This window comes from Labeo rohita, chromosome 5 (genome assembly GCF_022985175.1).
Source record: "Labeo rohita strain BAU-BD-2019 chromosome 5, IGBB_LRoh.1.0, whole genome shotgun sequence".
Taxonomy (NCBI): Eukaryota; Metazoa; Chordata; class Actinopteri; order Cypriniformes; family Cyprinidae; genus Labeo; species Labeo rohita.
Window position 1 is genome coordinate 23,840,515 of NC_066873.1, and position 20,916 is coordinate 23,861,430.

Sequence of the window (20,916 nt, forward strand, 5' to 3'; positions counted from 1 at the left end):
AAATTTGACTTGTGCAGAAGTATGTGAACCCTTTTATTGAGTAGCTTGTGGCACTTCCTTTTGCAGCCATTACTTCAACCAAATATCTTCTGTAACCACTGACCAGTCTCTCACGTCTGTTTTTGGGGATTTTTGCCCACTCCTCCTTGCACAACTCAACCAGTTGAGAGAGGTCGGAGGGACATCTGGCATGGACCGCTCGCTTCAAGTCTAGTCCAACCTTGCGCCAAAACACATACTATGCAGTTTTTAATTAAGCCTGAAGGACTTGTTGGATCAGGTGTGTTTAATTAGGGTTGCATCTAAACTCTTCAGGGCTGCAGCCCTCCAGGACCAGAGTTTGACACCTCTGGACTAGGCCATTGGTCTCAAACTCAGATCAATTCCTGCACAGTTTAGCTCTAACCCTAATCAAACACACCTGATCCAGCTAATCAAAGTCTTCAGGATTAGTAGAAACTTCCAAGCAGGTGTGAGTTAGAGCTGGCTGTAGATCTCTCTGTAGAACTCTGCAGAACTGCAGCCCTCCAGGAACTGAGTTTGAGATCTCTGGACTAGGCCAATCCAGAGTACGAATCATTGTTCTTTTGAGCCATTCCTTGGTGGTTTTGTTTGAATGCTTTAGGTTGTTGTCTTGTTGCATCACCCATTTTCAGCCCAGCTTCAGCTCCCTGACTGATGGCAAAATTCACGTTTCCCTGGATAATATGGAGTTGTTTATGCCTGGAGCCAGAAAAGCATCCCCAGACCTGCACATTTCTACCACCATGCTTTACTGTTGGGAGGAAATTCTTTTCTTGGAATTTTGTGTTGGGTTTTCTCCAAACAAATTTTGATTATTTTCAACTCATCTGTCCAAAGAATGGACTCTGGTTTGTCCAAATGCTCTCTGGCAAAGTTTAAATGAGCAGATTTGTTCTTTTTTAAGAATAGAGGCTTCATTCTAGCAACCCTCTAGAGGTCTGCAACTCTCATTTATTTACTGGTGCTTCTTGACGATTGTTTTGATAGAGTTGTGGTCATGTTGAATGTCCTCCATTTGTAGATGTTTTTTTTTTTTACAGTGGATGGACTTGGATATCCTTTTTTCCTTTTGGCATTGTTGGTCTTTGTGGGCACACCTTGGTATTACAGTGGTTTGGTTGGTTTCCTATCACTTTTAATCAGTGTTGCAACCCCCTTCCCTAAGGATGTCTAATCTTACAAGAATACTATTTTAAGATTTCAATGTCAAATAACATTCACCAGTTGAACTATTTATCTAATGAGTCAGGTTTTTTAAAAAAAAATCTGGAAAAGGAATCTGTGAAGTTTTGTGCTGAAGTAAATCAATGGCATATGAGGAAATTCCAGCTGACTTCACTTACCTTATTCATGTGTATCTATTTTCACAAGTGTGTGCGTCGTTCTCGGACTACAGTTTGTTTGGGATAAAACAGGGTTGTTGTGTTGAAAAGGAAGTGGCCGCCTGCGGTGGTGTGTATACTTGGCTCTGATAAGAGGACTCGTTTGGCACCTCTCAGAACAACAGGAATAGACCAGTTACCCAAAACATCCCTATGCTGACAGACAGCAGAGCTCAACCTCAGCTCAACCCGAAAACATAGAAATGCACACGGCCCACCTGCCACTGAAAATCTATAATTAACAGCACTTATTCAAGGAAAATTTATCATGTAAATGGCACAGAGTAAACAATATACTAGCGTTTAAGTTTAGGTATGATTTTTTTTTTTTTTTACAAAACTGAAATTAATTAAAGGTGACATATGAAAATCCAACTTTTTCTGTATTTTAAGAGCTATAATCGGGTGCATCTACCAACCCAGAAAATGTGAAGAAAAAAACAGTACGTTTTTTGGCAAGCCTTTCTGTGCAAGCTTGTAAAAAAATTAGCTGCTCAAATTTCACTCTCCCCATGATGTAAAAAGGGGAACTTATTATAGTATTACCACTCCTTAATCTGCGCGTTTCCACCCACTGCACCATCTATTTGTTTTCGCAAGTGACAACGGTGTATCAGTTTTAACGCCATTGCAAAAGTTTGAGCAAAGCATGATAACTGTTCTGTCTTTGACTGCACAGACGAGCACGGAACACTATTTAGAGTCCCAGCCTCAGAGGAGACAAGAGAGCAGTGGATTTATTGATTTATTTACTGTATATTACGCTTCTGCCACACAGATCTAATATAAACATGCAATTTCTTTCCCAGCCTTTTACCTTCACAGACATAACTGACTTTCGTGTGTTTTTAACATAAACTTGTGTGTATTTGACAGTTTAAGCACAATAAGACATGAAAGAGTTTAGTTTAGTACTCACATGCCGTGTGACAGCCGCTTTCTGTGCGCATGCTTCGGATGTGTGGGCGAGAAATCATAAGTTTAAACTGATATTTCAAACACATGATTTCAGTGTGATAGACATGATAATCAAAACCAAACAGATGTTTTTTGGCAGAGTATCTGAAGTACAATCTGTAAAGGCAGAGTCCTATTCTGGAAAAGGAGGCGGGGAGCAGCAGCTCATTTGCATTTAAAGAGACATGCATGAAAACAGTGTGTTTCTGCTTCCAGTCAAAACAGGCATTTTCAAAATGATACAATTAATGATCTGTGGGGTATTTTGAGCTGAAACTTCACAGACACAGTCTGGGGACACCTGAGACTGTAAAAAGGGGCATAACAGGTCTCCTTTAAAGACTTCAACAACATTTTAAAAGTCTTAAAAGACCCTTAACATTTGAAAGAAAAATGTTAAAGAAAAAAAATGCAATTTAATTGCAATATAATTCATTTCCCAGTCAATGGGGCTTTATTTCTTATTTACCTGAAACAATATCACACACGCATTTAATTCATGTCAGATTTCAGATCTCAGTAGCTCAGATTTGAGTAGTGATTAGACATGAAAAGAAATGAGATGAAAGAACAAAATCAGAGGAATTAACATTTCACATTCTTTAAATGTCACAATCTGAAATGTAGCTGTTTATGCACTGTAGAACTGTACCTGGTGTCTGACACATCATGTACATGCATCTGCTCTGTGTGTGCTTTAATGTCAAGCTAAAGCAGTGTTCTGAACACAGCCTACACTAATAAAAATTTCAACATGTCCCCACTCTATAGCGATGAGTTTCCTGCCGCTCCTCTCAAATCATGTGGCTGTTCACACGACAGAGGTCCAACTAGTCAGTATACAGCAGTCCACTAACAGCCCGTTTAAAGCGAGAGAGAATTATAGATCATTTCCCGTCCTTTGAAGTGTCCACTGACTTATTCCGCTCCAGCTGTGCTCTGAAGGACAAGTATTGTTGTGATTTTACTTTTGCTGTCATAACCTCATCTTATCCTCATTTTCGACTGGGTTCCGACCACATTTATCTAGTCTGAATCAACTGACTGGGAGAAAATAGACTGAGCAGTTTGTATGCCATCTTTCGCTTAATATTATACTGATTTGATTATGTGCAATACTTATTGTGATGCTGTGTATTTATCGTTTATTTTGTCTTCTTTAAATATCAGGATGCTATGCGTTTTAGTTATGCTGCATTTCATTATTTTTAAGGTTCGGTAAAGCGTTTTGCACGGCTTGATTGTGATCTTTCATCAGCGTGTTTCTCATTCCGACTCTTTCTGCTGTGATTACGACGTGGCCGGGCACTGGCGACCCATGATGACACAGTCAGACCACAGCGGATCAGAACCAGCCCCAGACAGGACATGTCTTTGGCCACTGCGATTTCAGAGAAGAGGGCACGATCTCGGGGTAGATTGATGGAGCTGTCACTGTTCTCTAAGTCCTGGACGACAGCTAGAATCTCCTGACGGTCTGTCTGATGCACCATCCCACGGACATTCAACACAGCAGAGATGTGTCTCCTCCTGTGAGGAGAAGGCATGGTTAACATTTCACGTTTCATATTCAGAAAAGCATATTAGTTAATGCACTGTAAACTAACATGAACAAACAAAGATTAATAATTAATGTGATAAACATTGTTCATTGTTCATTCATGATAGTTGTTAAATTAATGTTAACAAATGACACCTTACTGTAATATGGTACCAAAAAAGTATATAAACCTAAATTAAATAAATAAATAAAAATAGAGAGAAATTTTTTTGAGCTCATAAGAAATGAATGGAAAAAGTGAATGGTAAAAATTAATGGAAAAAACAATAATTATTATTTATTTTACAGCTATAAATGGCTAAGATTAAAATGCTTTGCTATTCCTTAATAAAATAAATATACAACTAACTAAACCAAGTAAAGCAGTAAAAATGATGCAAGTGAACTTAGGAATCATAGCCAGTATATTACTTATATAATATTACTTATATATTATTATAGTATATAACAATATTTTTAATTAGCTTTTTAGTTTAATATTTTCATTTTAATTTTAGTAATTTTATTATTAATCATTTTTATCACTGTAGTACAACAAACTTATATTTACAAACTTTTTATTTAAAAATAACAACATTTACTAAAACACCTAAATATACAGTATGAAAAATTGACATTTATTTTGACATTATTGGTGTTCTAAAGATTAATTTTAGGTGAGTATTAGATGATGACAAATGTTAGCTAGGAGAAAAATAAAGGAAATGAACAGCACAAATACTAAATATCCAATATTCAACTGTTGCAATACATTACAAAAAATTTGGTACAGATATGTCATGCATAAAAAAACTGTTTGACTTGTTCACGTTGTCTTGTCAGATACATTCATCACTTCATTTTGTAAGAGTTTACAAGTTTCATTAGTTAACATAAACTAAGAGTCAACAGTACTTCTACAGCATTTATTAATCTTAGTTATTGTATTGTATAATTGTATAAGCTTACTTATTGTAAAATGTTACCTTTTATTCTGATGATGTTTAGTGAATAAATCTTTTTTTTTTTCAGTCTAACCAAAGTTTTGTTTCCTTACATTATTATTTAGACAAAAAATAACTTTATGATCAAAACAAAACACAACAATTGTAATATTACTAAAAAGAGCAATCTGGCATTAATTCGGGGAAAAGTCGTGCGAAATTTAAACCAAACGTGTTTGTTTGTAATGATCCCTTGACAGTGCTCATGGCTCAAAAAGCAAACTCAAGAGTCAGCGCTCTATACTGAGAAGATGGCATGTCCTGCCTATAGATAACAATGTGACAGTGTGAGTCTGTGACAGACTTTCACATAGACAGACAGTCAAAAACAGGAAGCACCACTGCTAAGCACAAAGACAAGTTAAGTAGCCTCCACTTTTTGGCTTTTGATCTCTAGTTGGTGTGTGTGTGTGTATTTGATTGGAGTGTGGCACCAGTCAGTCTCCTGTGACCTGGCAGGAACAGGAAGTACTCCACAGCCACTTCCTGTCTGCCGAGGAGGGTCGTGCGTCAGCAAGCAGGAGCACTGCCAGCCAGTGACTGAGTGTGCACACACACACACACACCTCTTCATTCAAACAAAAACATTGGACTAAAGTGGGGTCACATCTCATCCATTCCCCTGTTTACTGTCTGCCGTTCCCTCCCGTCCACAGAAAGGAAAGTTGGCACTGAGATGGAGCACCACGGTAACTATTTTCAGTCAGACATTCTTAGAATGACCTCAGGAAACAGAGAGGTGTTGTGAAAAATAGTCCTCAAGGAAATGAGAGGGGAACATGTCAGATTTTTCATGAATGAAAGCACTTTAAGACGACAGAGTTCAGGTTCTACCCTTCCGCAGGTCTAAAAGTGTTCAGCTAAATTGTATTAATGTAATAGTTACGTAAATAGATAAAGTTACATATTAAGACATGAGTGGTCTAAGAGCTAATAAAACATGTTCCTTCCGCTTTTATGCTATATAAAATCTACATCCTGTTCCACAATTGGCTTCGGTTTTATAGCAGTTTTTAAACAACACTTGGTTCCGGTCCTTAAATTTTATTGGACAAGTTGCTTTCTAAAGGGCTGTTCACACAATTTTTTTTTGCATTTCACCCTCACTTTCCTATGGAAACATTTCTATCATGCACAACTTTCGGAAGACTTTGGGCAGTGGATATGACAATGTCAATGTATTTGGTCTTGGCGGAATAGATCTGCTGCGCTGCTGAACTGTTGCTCCTGTTGGTTATTGCTGTTGTTGTAGATTATTGCTGCTGCTGCTCCAAAGAAAATACAGGATATTCTACTGCCAATGCACAGGATATGCTACTGCCAATTTACTGCACAGATAGCATATATAATAACCCGTTGCAGATCCATACAGGTGGAGCTGGGGAGGTGGAGGGTTTCAGAGTAACTCTAAAAGCGTGCTGTGAAATGCTCTAGTGGATGCAAACCAGCCATTTAAATGTAAAGCAAGAAGCTCATTGGCTGCCTATGCAACACGAACCAATCAGCTTGTGCCAAGTAGTTTAGTGCTGTGAATATCATCAGTTTGCGTTAACAGTTTGCAGTTAGTGGATTTGTCTGGAATGAGGCGTGGGTCATAGAATCTTTGTTTTCTCTCACTCAATGATTGTTTTGAGAGAACTGGTGAGGATACAGAAAAACCACACTGGAGCTGATTAGAGGGTATGTTAAAGGCCAAACCATTCACTTGCCATTTTTGGGTATCACTGATGATTCTTAAACCCTCATAATTTTATGACAGGCCTCTGCGAATGGTTTGCAATCAACCATCCTGGTGGTCTTACCGTATATCTGGAAATTCCTTCACCAAAACTCCGACTTCCATCTGAATAGAGGGAGTGTCCTCCAAAACTATGATGTCAGCCAGGTGAACAATCACACTGTCCAACCAGGAGGAAGTTGATTCCTGAGGAAAAAAAAAAAAATTCATTAACTAAGTTCATTAACTAATTTTGGTGTTGGCATTTTTGGTTAAATTATATAAATTTGGTACAATTTATCAAATTAAATTAAATTAAATTAAATTCACACTCAATGATTAAAAAAAAAAGTATTAAAAAATAGTATTAGTAATAGTAATAAAGTATTAATTAACATGAACAAACAATGTACAATAAATTTAGTGCAGTATTTATTAATCTTTGTTAATGTTAGTTAATGAAAATATAGTCATTCATTATTAGTTCATGTTGATTCACAGTGCAACTTGTGATTTTAATAATGCATTAGTAAATGCTGAAATTAAAATTAACTAAGATTGATGAATGCTGTAGAAGTATTGCTCATTCTTAGTTCATGTTAACTAAAGTAGTTAACTAATGTTAACTAATGAACCTTACTGTAAAATGTTATCACTTTAGACTTCAGACTTATATGTCAGCGACTATTTACACTAAGTGCGAATAGCAATAGATGCTATTTACACTATGTAAAAATAGCAGTATTTTCTTCGCAATAATATTAGTTACATGCTATTTAGACTATTGCTATTGTAATAATAATGTATTAAGTGTAAATTTTCATTTTTATTTAAATTATTAAATGGATGCTGCCTTACTGGGGCAATAAAGCCCTCCATACACCTAACTCTAACCGATAAACACCTGTGAGGCACTTTATTTTCCACTTTTTGATTATTTCCTTCTTTTTTATTGAAAATAAATGCCTGTCCAATCTGATATGTTATGTGAAAAGGGAAAAGAACAAGTTCGGCAAAAGGTGGATTTGAATTCGGGTCGATTGCATAAAAAAAGTCACTGCTATGCGCTTTACCACTCACACCACTGGAGCTGTTGTTTAGCATGCATCTTTTGTAATGTTGTCTAGTCTACATATTGGTGGGCAGAGTTAGTGTAAACAGCCTCTGCCAACAAGATGGGCTATTTGCACTTAGTGTAAATAGACACTCTGTGCTTGTATACCGAACAGTACAGAACAGTAAATGTTGGGATGATAAAAGATAGTGTTAGCTTAACAGAAAGTAAATATTTACCACATAACAATTACATATTGAAAATATTTTTATTTTTCATACTACAAATGGGTCTTTATGCATAAAAATATGTAGCTGCCTTTAAAAATTGAGAAGGTCGCTCGCAAGGGGATTATCATATTTGGAAATCATTTAAGAGAATGTAAGGCATTATCTTTATTAAACTTTGTGGCACTGACCAGATCTTTAAAAAGAGCCTTCAGCTGTTTGGCCTCGTCCTGCAGACGGAATGCCACTCTCTTCCTCATTTTGAGTGATGTACAGATGAGCCGCCCCCTCATGATGGCACGAACATATTCAACCAGGACCCGCCTGTGCACCTCATTCACCAATGCCTGGCAGTCAATCAGATGATCAATCAGTCAACCAACCAAACCGTGAGTCTGTGAGAATGCGTGTGTGCTGTATGTCGTACCTGATATGGAGGGCAGTCCATTCTGCGGAATTTTTTAAAGTGCTGTTTAGTAGTCATCTCAATGCTCTCATAGGCCTCGGTGTTTTCCAGCCACTTCCTCTTGACCAGCTTATCGAAGAATGGCTGGAAACATGCCATAAAATCATCAGTGAATGCTTTAAGGAACCTATCTGGGCCAGAAGTGAATGTGTGCAAGTGTCTCACCCTGATGTTTTCAAACAATATGTCCGAAAGAACTTGCACTGACTGGTTAACAATTCGCTCTAGAGATGATTGAGCTCGCTGGGAGACATCCTCACTGCCAAGGGGGTCACACAGACGACAGCGCTCCACAAAATTCCTACAGAGTTCAACACAAGATTTAAAGCCTGCACAGTTAAAGGGAAACCCGAAAGACCTTCATTCTTTTTCGGAACACAAGTTAAGATATTTTTGATGAAAACCGAGAACTTTCTGATCCTGCATAGACAGCAACGTAATTACTACATTCAATGGCCAGAAGGGTAGTTAAAATAGTCCTTGTGGAATTATTTTTGGGGTTTATTTGCACACAAAAAGTATTCTCATAGTGTTATAAAATTACGGTTGAACAGCTGATGTCACATGGACTATTTTAACAATATCCTTACTACCTTTCTGGCCCTTGAATGTAGCAGAAAAATCTCGAATTTCATCAAAAATATCATAACTTATGTTCAAAGATGAATGAAGGTCTTATGGGTTTGGAACGACATTAAGGTGCATAATTAATGACAGAATTTTCATTTTTGGGTGAACTATCCCCTTATGTCATCTTATTTTTTATTTTAGAGCTATTTCATTGCATTATTCTATTTATATTATTTGTATTATTCTTCATAAACATTTTGTTTGTGCATCTGGGTTTCTGATTAGTATATCAGTCATGATTCTCCTTACTATGAACAGAATCACATTCTCTTATTTCATTTTATATTTGGTACAAATTACATATTATAAAATGACTCAGTATTCTCTATAAACATAAATATTTTAGATGTACAGTATAGTATATTATAGCTTAGTATATTCAGAAAATTAGAAAACTGTATACCAAGAAAAGTCTGTAAAAATAAGGCCCAATGTACTGTGTTAATATGAAGGAATTTTGTTGGCAGGAGGGGGGGTAACAGATGTTTTACCCATATTTTGAATTATGCATTGCATTGTGCTTTAGGGCTGAAGGAAATGTCCATAACAGAGCTTTACAATGTTTTGGCAGAAAATTACCAAATGTCAGTTTTCTAACGTTGTATTTTTGATATTAGCCTAGTGGTTTCCAGCCTAGCAAGAGACTTTTTTTTGTTTTTTTGTTTTTTTCAAAACATAAATGTAGAACACATACAATTCTAAACACTTTTACAGATTTTTTTCCAGTCCTCAAAAAAACATCCAGGTTGGAAGAAGACAGAATAGGTGGATATGATGAATAAGATGAAAAACCTGAACGGTGGAACACAGTTGACAAGAGCGATGGTCCTGGAGACATAACCATCCCCATGATCCCCAAACTCTGACTGCGTGTCATGGAACATCTCAACCTTTCTCTGGAAACTAAATACCACACAGACACACAAACTTCATAATTTTAGACTGTTCAAAAGGGAGATGAAAAAGTCAGTCTTTGAATATAATGTAGGAAAACACAATTTTAAAAAGTGCACATTCATAGGTGGGTACACGATTATTTTGTCAGAGTCAGAATCTCTTCCGAGTTTTATGAGGTAAACGTCTATTCGTAAACATCTTTTATTAAACATGATCATAATTTATGTAGTGGCTTGTGTCATTATCAGCATTATTATGATCATACTCTCTTGTCTCCATCTTACCTGTGCAGGAAATCTGCAAGTCCATTCAAGGTGCAGCGAGCAACCCGAGCTCCTAGTGGCTGACTGACAGCTGTCGATCTGTCCACATCTACCTTTAGCCTCTGAAACAGATTAAAACACACGGATACTAAAACCTATTCACAACTACCTTATAAATAAAATCATACACATACATCAACATATATTAGCAAACATACAAAGTGGAAGGCATGCGTACAGTCAGATTTCAAAGAATGCAGTAATTATTACCTGTATAACAGAACGAGCGAGGCCAGACTGATACTCTTCAATGTGCAGCGTCTGAGCCCATCGCTTTTCTTCATCATCCAAAACTTGCGTAAGCTCCAAAGTCATCTTGTCCTGCACACACACAATGGGTTTTATTTTAGCACAATGTATACTATTTCGTTTCCATAGATTAATAATTAAAAATTCGACTCAAAAGTGTTCTAAAAGTGTTACCCAAACAGTTTCAACACAGTCCTGTTCCAGCCGGTCTATGACATCTTCAGGCAGTAGAGGTTCTAGAGCTTCACACTGTATAGTGCCCATTGCTCCAACTGTAGCCAGGACGTCCCTATGGGACACTAACAGTCAGAACTTGTGCATGTTTGTGTGTCCATAAATGTCCATAAGTTAATTTGTTATTGTGTTAATGGGTTGTGTAGTATGGGAAAGTAACAACCTAATTATAATTTGACGTAGGCAGACTACTGTCAAGTTACTCTTTAATTTGTGACCCTAAACCACAAAACCAGTCTTAAGTAGCAAGGGTATATTTGTAGCAATAACCAAAAATACATTTTATGGGTCAAAATGATCAATTTTTCTTTCATGCCAATAAACATCAAGATATTTTTTGCACCCTCAGATTTAAAATTTTAAAATAGTTGTATCTCAGCCAAATATTATCCTATCCTAACAAACTATACATTAATGGAAAGCTTAATTATTCAGCTTTCCGATATATAAAGTATATTCAGATGATGTATATATGATGACCCTTATGACTGGTTTTGTGGCTCATCTAATGATCTAAAACATTTAACTGAATAAGAGTTGTATGTTTTATGGCACTAAAACAATAGGGGTCTCCAGTGCTGGGTAAAGTAACTTTTTAAAGCAACACATTGGAATATTACATTATTCCATAAAAACTAACTAATTGTGTTACTTTTTATGGAAAGTAATGCATTACATTACTTGTGTGTTTTTTCACCCGGACTGGGCTTGCTTATTTGTTTTTTAATAACAAAAAAAAGTTATATATTTGGCAACTGTAAGGGTGCTTTCACACCAAAAGTGAAATTAATATACCTCAGCCTGAAGGAAATGCCTCAGTCTCTGCACTTACTCCCAATTTCTCTTAACATGGGGACCGAGATATCAGTAAATAAATGGGGAAAACATAGTTACTGGCATTACTTATATGAAAAAGTAACTCAGATATTTCCTTGTAAATTTAAAAGTAATGCAAAAAGTAATCAGAGCTGAAAAAGAGTGCACAGTCTTCCTATATATAAAGTCTTTGGCTAAACACAACAATAACTTCCTATTTTACAAAACGAAGTTGAAAATATAGTACAGGGATTCATTTACATGAATGATTAGTACAAACCAATTCACATGAATGAATCAGACTTTTCAATTTTTCAATTTTTCATTTTCATTCATTTTTTCTTAGTTTCCAGAAGCTCTTTTTCACTGCACACTCTGACCTTTACTTGTTCAAGCAGTGCCAAAATAAGTCCTATATACTTTTAGATTCCATGACCAAAACACAGGATAATTTCTTTACTTAACAAATCTAGTAGTAATATTTACTCAACCCAAATAAAAAAGAATCTTTTTATATATTTAGCTCTTTATACATTTAACTCAAATGCATGAATAAATCTGTCTGTTCAATGCTACGAATGAGAGAAACAGAGAGATGACCATATATGTAGGTGAGTCATTTTGATTATTCCCTCAGCTGAGACCTTATTAAAAATAGTGCTGTAGTTTTTAGTCATGCTATACAGCTACTTCTTAGGAAACGTAGTTTTTTACAGCCAGAGCTGAAATGGAAACAGTGACAAATCTCTTTTTTTTTATACTGTGATGTACATCTGACTGTAATGAATCAAAAATAAGAAAAAAAAAGGAAGGCAAGGATTTCTGGTTGTTGGCTGTTGACTGGATTTTAGGATGTGGGTGTTGCACTCAAAAGTAAAAGTAGATGAATGTGAAGTTGTAAAGGCAGTTTTAAAGACTAAATAAAGTCCCGCATACGTTGTTCACAATATGATCTATATCTCTTGTTTTTTCTGTTTTCTAAACATGCATTAAATTTTCATTTCAATAAAGTGCTGAACTACTGTAATGCTACTGAAAACTACAGTCAAATTAGTAGTGTGGCTACTTTTAGTACACAAGACCGGTGTTGTGCATGTGTACAGTAATTCTCCCAGGTATTCAGTACCGTTGTTGTTCATTCTAATAAACAATGCATCTGTTATTAATAGACCTGAGCTCATTCTTCCACTGGGTCATTAAACCAAGTGGAATGTGATTGCAGGAAAGGTGTGTGTAAAAATAGAAAACACACCTCGGCGTCTATTTACACACAGTGCAAATACCTGTTGTAAATGTTGTAGATCCAGTCCAGCAGTGAGTATGTGTCTGTGATCTGAATGGGTCCACTAGTGACGGTCTTCAGTCGTTTAGCAACAGCCCTGTGATAGCTCTGCATGTACACCTGAAACACACCAAACTCTTCGGGATAAACCGCCACCACGTTCCGACGTGCCGCGTCCATATCTTCCACCGCTCTTCCCCTCAAACGCTCCAAATACATGCCCATCTGCCCTGCAGCGATGCCCCCTGGTTGTGGAAGACACCAGTCAGCTGCCTCTCCCACAGCCTCCACCCATCTTTGACGCAGTCTTCTGGGACGCTTCGAAGGCCGGGAATGGTCTTCAGATTGGTCACCAGCTTGGGCGTTGGACTGGGCCTCTTGCCGCAGGGCCCAGACCTTGTCAGCCTGCTCCTCCTGTTGAATGACCAGCACCACTAGGCCAAGCTGAGGCCCACTGCAGGGTTGACGTAGCGACTCCCTCACCACATCCCACATCTCTCTTTGAAGAGCTTCGTAAAGCAGCTCAACGTCTTTCACTTTGCGCAGCCCAGCATCCCACATGCTCGGGCCGGAATCCTCAGCGCCTGGACCAGCCAACAGGGGGAGCCAGGGAGACGACGTGAGTGTGGGAGGAGTTTTGTTAATGGGTGTGGTTGAACCAGGTGTGGTTTGTGCCACAAGGGAGGTGTCAAGCTCACACTCCCTCTCAAGCTCCAGGATGTGCGTATCGGCAAGCAGCAGGTCTCTCTGATTAACTAACTGCAGGATCTCCAACACTATGAGAGAAAGTGAGAGATTGAGTAGTTATTTGTCAATTATACTGCCATGTGTTTAATCGCTTTATGTGTTGTTTTCATTGGAACAGGTTGTACATTGACACTTATCAGGTAGGATCTGCTGCACAAAGAAAGAGTGTCATTTCCTGTCTCCGTGAAAGTGTTTGTTGATTGGCCAATGACTCACAGGGACTTTTGGACCTTGATACTGCTCATTAAGAGCAAGGTGTTATGGGTCAAACATGGAAACCCCTGACTGTGAGCATAACAGTTTGTACGTGCCGTAAAAAGTACAAACAAGTACAGACGTAACAAAAGCAAAAACACAGTTGTACCTGAAAGCGGCTCCCTGCGTTTGACAGGCGGTTCTTCTTCTACCGACTCTTGCTCGTCTTCCTGCGAGCTGCGGTTTGTTAATGAGTCTCCTCGGAGTTTGCTCAGACTGACCATTCGTAGGAATGAGGAACGCCTGCGACTATCTTCATCATGTTCAGTAGTCAGATCACCTGTAGGTAGACTATCTCTGCGCTCACTCTCCTTACGACGGCCTGCCAACCTGAGAAGAGAAGATGCAATAAGAAACTGTCCCTTCAATAAATCTTTAAAAAAGTATATATATATATATATATATTAGTACCTTAGAGTAGTAAACATACCCTTAAGGTACTATATACCTATTAGGGGTTAAAAAAAAAAAACAACGAACAAAGATGTCCACAAAAGGTACAATTTTGACTCCTTATGTTTCTGTGTGTTGGTTGTATTTATGTCTGATGTACTGCTATGTCAGCTTCATCAGATATTTGACATCAAATATTTGACAACATAATATCATGAATACAATATAAAAAAAACATTTCATAAAATTCAATACAAAGACAAGAATATGTTAATATAGATATGTTTTATAGACAAATTGGTGCTACAGTATTGTTAAGGCCTTTTAACTTGGAAAACATTATATTTTGTATATTTTTTGGCCTAAACAGTTGATGATATTTTTTGATATTTGTTGATATTTTTTGGCCTAAACAACATGATTATACTAATACATTCCAGTGTTTGATTTAATGATATTTGTGTTTTAATTTAGTATGGGAAACCATTTGGATCGCCACTTGACGTCTAGTGTTAAAGTCCAGAAGCATGACCATTTTTCACATGTTGGTATGATTCTTTAGGGTCTTCATGAAATGTCTGCGACATACATTGGTTAAAATTCCTCAATGATTGTGTAAAACAGCACCTTGTCAAAATCAGATCTGTTCACAGCGACTTGTTTTGGTGTATGTCTCTTTAAATGATAATGAGCTACTGCTTACTCCACCCCTCTTGTCCATTTTCTTGTGTATTTGGTGGCACATTACCATCAAAAACAAAACTAATCCACTGCGTCCTCAGTGGCTCTGATGTTGGGAGAAAATTAAGACTCTTATGGTCACTTTTACATCCAACTACTAAACACTTGCATTTATTATGAGATGCTGTCGTCACTACAGCTGCTCAAGCACATAGAAAATGGCGGATAGCATACAACTGGCTGAAATATGCTAAAACGGGACAGTTTGTGAGCGGTCGTGGGCAGGGCCTGAGCAGTATGATGTCATATTGCTCAGAAAATCAAAACGGCTTGATAACTTAGTCTGTTTAGGTTTTTTTTGGTGTTTAAAAAAAGGAGCAAACAGATTTTTTTATTATTGTAGGGTGGTTGTGTAAAACACATTTATATGCAAACGCCATGTAAAAGTGAATTTTTCACCTGATGTCCCACTGCTATATAATATGCTTAATATCTTTCTCACCTCAGTAAAGTCATGATCTCCTCTGAGGCTCGTCGATAGTTCTTCTTTTTCTTTCCTGAGGCGGGTGTTGCCGGGAGGGTGGCACTCCGTAGGGAAGGAGTGGCACCCCACACGTTTCTTCCCGTCATACGCAGCCCCTTCCCTAATTTGCCAAGGGTCTTCAGTGGTGATGAGCCACAGATTCGTTCCAGAGTTCCTCTCTTTTCTTTTGATCCCTCAGTGACCTTTGACCCTCCACGCTGCTCTGCATTTGCCTCATTCTCAAGTGCTTCGCTCACCTGGGATGATCTCTGGTAGTCTTGTCCCTTCTCCCAGACCCCACTTTCTTCATTATTCCACCCCATGCCTGCCCACGCCCCCTCAAATGGATTCAGATCAGATGGTGGCAGAATAAGTTCCCCGTTGGCATGGTTACTCTTTAGGATGAGTTCACCATTGGCTAGATTACTCTTTTGGAGATCACCGTTGCTGTTGTTACTCTTGATCCTCCTGGGCAGCCTCTTGAGGATGGGCATTCTGGCACTTGTTAACTAGAAGACAAAAGAGACATTGCAACATAGGTCAGAATCAACTGTCTCGGTAAACTCTCATCTCATTTAATTGGAATACATTTGTATGTATCCTGAAGATTTTAGAATTACAGGTTTTTCCAAACAGTATGCGTCACACATTTGCAGAATTCCAATTAAATTTCACAGAGGTGAGTTAACAGCAGTAAACATAAATGTATTAGGGGTGTTTCCTCTGAGAAAGCAAGGAAGACATTCTTCAAAATATTGGATGAGAAAAAAATCATAGCACAACAATTAAAAAAACCCAATGGAAAAAAAAAACAAAAAAACAATGCTAATATTACAAAACATAATATAAAAAAAAAAGTGTATAAAACACTAGTTTTTCTAAAGAAACATAGTCCAACAGTGACACAGTTGGACAAACCTACCCTGAGCCCATTGAGTTTTAACCAGGGTTGCCAGGTTTTCACAACAAAACCTGCCAATTGGTACTCAAAACTAGCCCAATCACATTTCAAGGGGGGTCCCCCATTAAAAATCGCATTCTGAGGGATAAAATACACTTTTTTTTTTGTTGGGGTTCCGCCGGTAAATTCGTATTTCAGGGAGTAAATGACAACCCGCAGCAACAATGTTAGAGTAGCCCAATTCTGAGGGAAAACCACGGATATGGCAACACTGGTTTTAAAACACTCCATAAAGGTGAGAGAAGGCAAAGCCTCCATCGCGATATGATTGGATATGACTGGTTAAGTTCGGCTGTGATTGGTTCACGCGATAAACCCCGCCTCTTGTGTTTGTGCGCATTCTAAGTTCGCAAATCAGTTTGAATAAACAATATAATGTCGTTAATAGGAAAACTAATTTTAAAAACGTAAGTAAACAACTCACACACTTAGATATAACCACGTCAAAATTAAAGTTACGCCAGAATTAGACTTAAAATGGCATGAAAACATGATCTGTGGGAGTTTTTACTGAATAATCAGCTTGGTCAAATTAAAAGTAAATCTCCTTGTCTGTGACCAATATTTACCAATCTTAGATGACCGAAAATTTCGAAAATAGTTAAAAGTTACCTATTAACTATTAAAAATATAAAATATTGTATTCTTGTTTCTTTCTTTAAAAAAATTTCAGAACAACACCACACACCACTGAAATTTATATATATTATATGGCGTTGGAAACAAAATTATATTTCATGAAAACGAAACCATGAATTTTATTTATAATTTTATTACATCTATTTGTTAAATGCATCTAAACTAGATTTTTTTGTGTATCGTATGATGTCAATAAGCACGTCTGAAGTCCACCGTGTCCTGCTTAAAGGTAAGCAGAGTTCAAACCTGTTCAAACCGCCTTTATCAGGTCTGTCTTAAATGACTTTGCCTTGTTGCATTCTCATTGTTCAGTATTCCGGTGAGCTGAGTGCATTAACAGCATATGTATGTGTGTATGTGTGTATTCTTTGAGGAAATTAGCAGTTTTTAAGCTCCTATAATGGAAGCTTCCATCCAGATGTGTCAGAATAGTTTCCTGTCCTCAGAGTTTCTCAGAATATACACACTCTTTACTCAAACGCAAACACCAATCACACACTCACTTTCTGCAAAGCCTCTCAGGGGAATAATAAAGTATCTACCAGCAAATTCTACACAATCTGCAATCTACATGTTAAAAATTGTCAGTACTTTAGGAGAACATCTATCAACAGGTCAACATTAAGAGCATTCCTTGTGCAATTTAAACAAAGCCTCCTGAAATATATATTAAGATAAAGAGGTAAAGATAAAGTAGGAGGGAAAGAGAGAGAGCGAGGGAGGAAGGGAGAGGGAGGAAGGTGCTGTTGTGTAGCACACAGTGACCCCTGTAATTGTGTTTCAGCATCCCTGCTTTGCGTTCTTTCTCAGCAGAGTTCCCCTGTTGTGGTGCTTAAAGACCTGGGCTGGGAACCAAAAGGTTCTAGGTTCAAACTCTTTCGTTTCATCAATCATATGCCATTGTACCCTTCAACAAGGCATTTGCGTCAGCTGTATGAGTACTTGCATCTTTCACCTATTAAACTGACCTTTTTGGTTATTTATTGTCTGGATTCCAGGTGGACCTTCTGCAAGTTTTTTGTTCTTACATAATTCCCGGGAAAACACCACTTGTAAATGTTGATGCTTAGAAAGGAACGAGATGTGTATTTCCCTAATAATATGTATATATTTACAGACGGTCAAACATTAAACAAACATTAACAGACGGGGAAAAAGAAATGTAGAAACAGGCCGGCCACAGAATCTAATAGTCTGGACCAAAGCTTGATTGCCTTACATAAAGGAAATGAAAGCACAATGAATTGTTGAGTTTTAGTAAGAAAAAAACGTGCTTGGCAAAGGATTTCATTATCAACATCAGATAAATATCAAATGAACAGTTAATACAATTAACAAGTTAAAAAAAAAACAAACAAACAAGCAAGCAAATTGAATAAAAGTGTGATTATCTACTTTCAGTTATAGGTGAACCTCTACAGACTCAACACCAGTAATTTGGACTTCTGATGACCCTTCAGAAATATGTTGAAAATACATTCTGCGGCACAGAGCATTGTGCAGGATGCTGAATTATGTGCTCCCGTTTAGCAAAAGTTGTAGTGTTTACCTGAATTGCAGGATTTGTAAGATCACAACAGCTATAAAATAAAATGTACCTCCAGTATTATGTTTAGAGGAAGGAAAATTACTGGAGCTGTTTAATTTGCCACAAACTAAACAAACCATTTAAAGTATATTATGTATTAAATTAATATTAATATTAATATTCATTAATTAAATTCATGATACTCATAATTATTCATTAATAATATAGTCTTCACATTATTCGTGTTATGAGTTTAAGATCAGAGAGCAACTGTAAAGTGCATATGAATACTAAATTCATAACTAATTAAAAAAATATATATATATATATATATATATATATATATATATATAAACAAACCTTTTAATCAAAGTTGTCCTAAAACCAAAACAATACCCATTCTTGTCTTAGGACAACTTTGATTAACTTTTCTGATCCACTTCAAATGTTGACTACTGTATATATACATATATTTTCTTTATTTGTGGACAGTTAAAGTAAGTTATACATTATATATATGGTACATATGGTGTGTGTACATATATACATATATATATATATATATATACACACACACACACTTTAAACATTGTACTATAGGTAACTTTGCAACTCTCAGAGTATTAGTAGACAGTGAGTTATATATACATCATGAGATATATATATTTTTTTATTTACAGTTCTGTCAAAATGTTTATATTTTATACTTTGTTTATACCTTTTACTTTCCCTCCTTTTAAAAAGAAAATTAATTTATCATCTACATTGAGAAAGTAAACTGTAAAACGAAAACACAAACATACTAGCACATGGACATAAGCATCTCTTACCTTACACTGCAGTGGGCAGTCAGCTCAAGGCAAATCCATTCCAGTGTCTGTGAGAGTGACAGAGAGCCTATCAGTAAGAGAGGGGCAAAGTGTGTGTGTCTGTCTCCAAGATTTTGGGGCCTTGTATTGGAATGTCGGAGGCAGCCGTTCGGTTTGCTACCAGAAGATGATGCATTTTCCTGAGGAAAAAGAGACACCCTGCCTAAACAAACATACACACACACACACAGGCAACAACACATGTACGGCGTCAAAGACACAGGCAGGTACACATATATTCAAATAGGTGATTTAACCTTAAACACACATAAACATACAACTATTCACAGAGAAAATGTTTGACAAACTGAGCACCTTAACAGTTACTTAATAATAATAATATTAATAATAATAATGTTCTTAATCTTAAACCTTAAACAGTTTACATACTAACCGAAACTCTAAAACTATCCTATTAGAAGAGATTAAATGGACAGTTGTTGTAATTCTTATATTTGAATGCTTAGCATTTATAACCAAGAATTGGTTACTGGCAGTTGGTTAGTTTCAGTGTGTATATGTATGCATGTATGTATGTATGTATGTATGTATGTACGTGTATATATGTATATATATATATCACAAGTATGTTCTTGTGCCCTTTCAGTGATTTTGAAGATTTGTGATTTTTTTATACACTCCAAAGTAAAGTACAAACAATTAAGTCACATGATGTTCATATCAATTCATACTTACACACCTTTGATGTAAGATGATACCATATAAAATTACACTTTTAAAGCACACACAGGTAGAACAGGGTTTGGAATCACAAACATAGTAGAGGTTTCTTAATTATTCTTAAAAAAAATCCAAATAAGTCAACATTTTGGATGCTCCAGGTATGGTATGTAATCCCATGATTTAGCACAAACCCTACTGGTCTCTTTGATAAGTGGTCAAACACATCCAGTTGACTAGAATGAATCTTCTAAATAAGAAATTCTCAGCAAACTTCTAGGGGAGCTTTAAAATCTTAAAAATCAAAGCATTAAAAGTCTCAGAGTCATTTACATTTATATTAACAGGGTCTTAGTTAAATCACTAAAATAAAACCCTAAATAAACCAAAAAAATGTCTTACAGTTTATTTTTATTACAAGAGAAGTACCAGAGGTACATATCAGCTTAGATATGAGGGGCTTTGAATATTACCTTGGACAAAAGAGGGCTTGTAGTCAAAAAGGTTGAGAATCACTGTACTAGAATATTCTGACCTGAATGTTCTACTTACAAATCTTTACGGACATTTTTTGCTTAAACTAAAAAACAAAAACAGCTACTTTCATATTTTTGCTCTGAGCTGTAGAAACAAAGACACAGACATAAATAATAGCCACCACTATCAATACCTGCCTTAGTGTCACGTAGACCTAGTTGTTTAGTGTTTATCTACAGGTGAGAGTCACTAAAATTCGCAGAGAAGTGCATGTGCCTGCCTCTGTATTACTTCTCCCTCTGGTGGACGATAAGTTGTAGCACAACCCAGCTTAATGTGATGCTCACTTACACCTGCCAT

At 36.8% G+C, this 20,916-nt stretch overlaps 2 protein-coding genes across 2 annotated transcripts in view; both read right to left on the reverse strand.

Moving 5' to 3' along the window:
- The window catches only part of mark4a (MAP/microtubule affinity-regulating kinase 4a), a 50,548-nt gene extending 33,692 nt beyond the window's left edge, over window positions 1–16,856 (reverse strand). The window contains exon 1 of the mRNA XM_051109486.1: window positions 16,853–16,856. The gene's annotated coding sequence lies outside the window, so the exon portion shown is untranslated. The remainder of the gene's footprint in view (window positions 1–16,852) is intronic.
- exoc3l2a (exocyst complex component 3-like 2a) lies at window positions 2,792–19,515 on the reverse strand. Its single transcript, XM_051109484.1, has 13 exons — window positions 19,360–19,515; window positions 15,381–15,910; window positions 13,914–14,134; window positions 12,804–13,578; window positions 10,645–10,759; window positions 10,432–10,542; window positions 10,183–10,283; window positions 9,794–9,904; window positions 8,537–8,672; window positions 8,333–8,455; window positions 8,097–8,252; window positions 6,710–6,831; window positions 2,792–3,893 (listed from the first exon to the last, which is right to left on the reverse strand). The coding sequence occupies exons 2-13, from the start codon at window positions 15,893–15,895 to the stop codon at window positions 3,572–3,574; spliced, it is 2,808 nt and encodes a 935-aa protein (XP_050965441.1). The 5' UTR covers window positions 15,896–15,910; window positions 19,360–19,515; the 3' UTR covers window positions 2,792–3,571.
- Window positions 19,516–20,916: the final 1,401 nt, after the last annotated feature.

Coding starts and splice junctions, on each gene's coding strand:
- exoc3l2a (XM_051109484.1), bottom strand. CDS start 15,895: ATGCCCATCCTCAAGAGGCTGCCCAGGAGGATCAAGAGTAACAACAGC. Junction 8,456..8,536: donor TATTGTTTGAAAACATCAGG/GTGAGACACTTG, acceptor GCATGTTTCCAG/CCATTCTTCGATAAGCTGGT. Junction 3,894..6,709: donor AAGGAATTTCCAGATATACG/GTAAGACCACCA, acceptor TTCTCCTCACAG/GAGGAGACACATCTCTGCTG.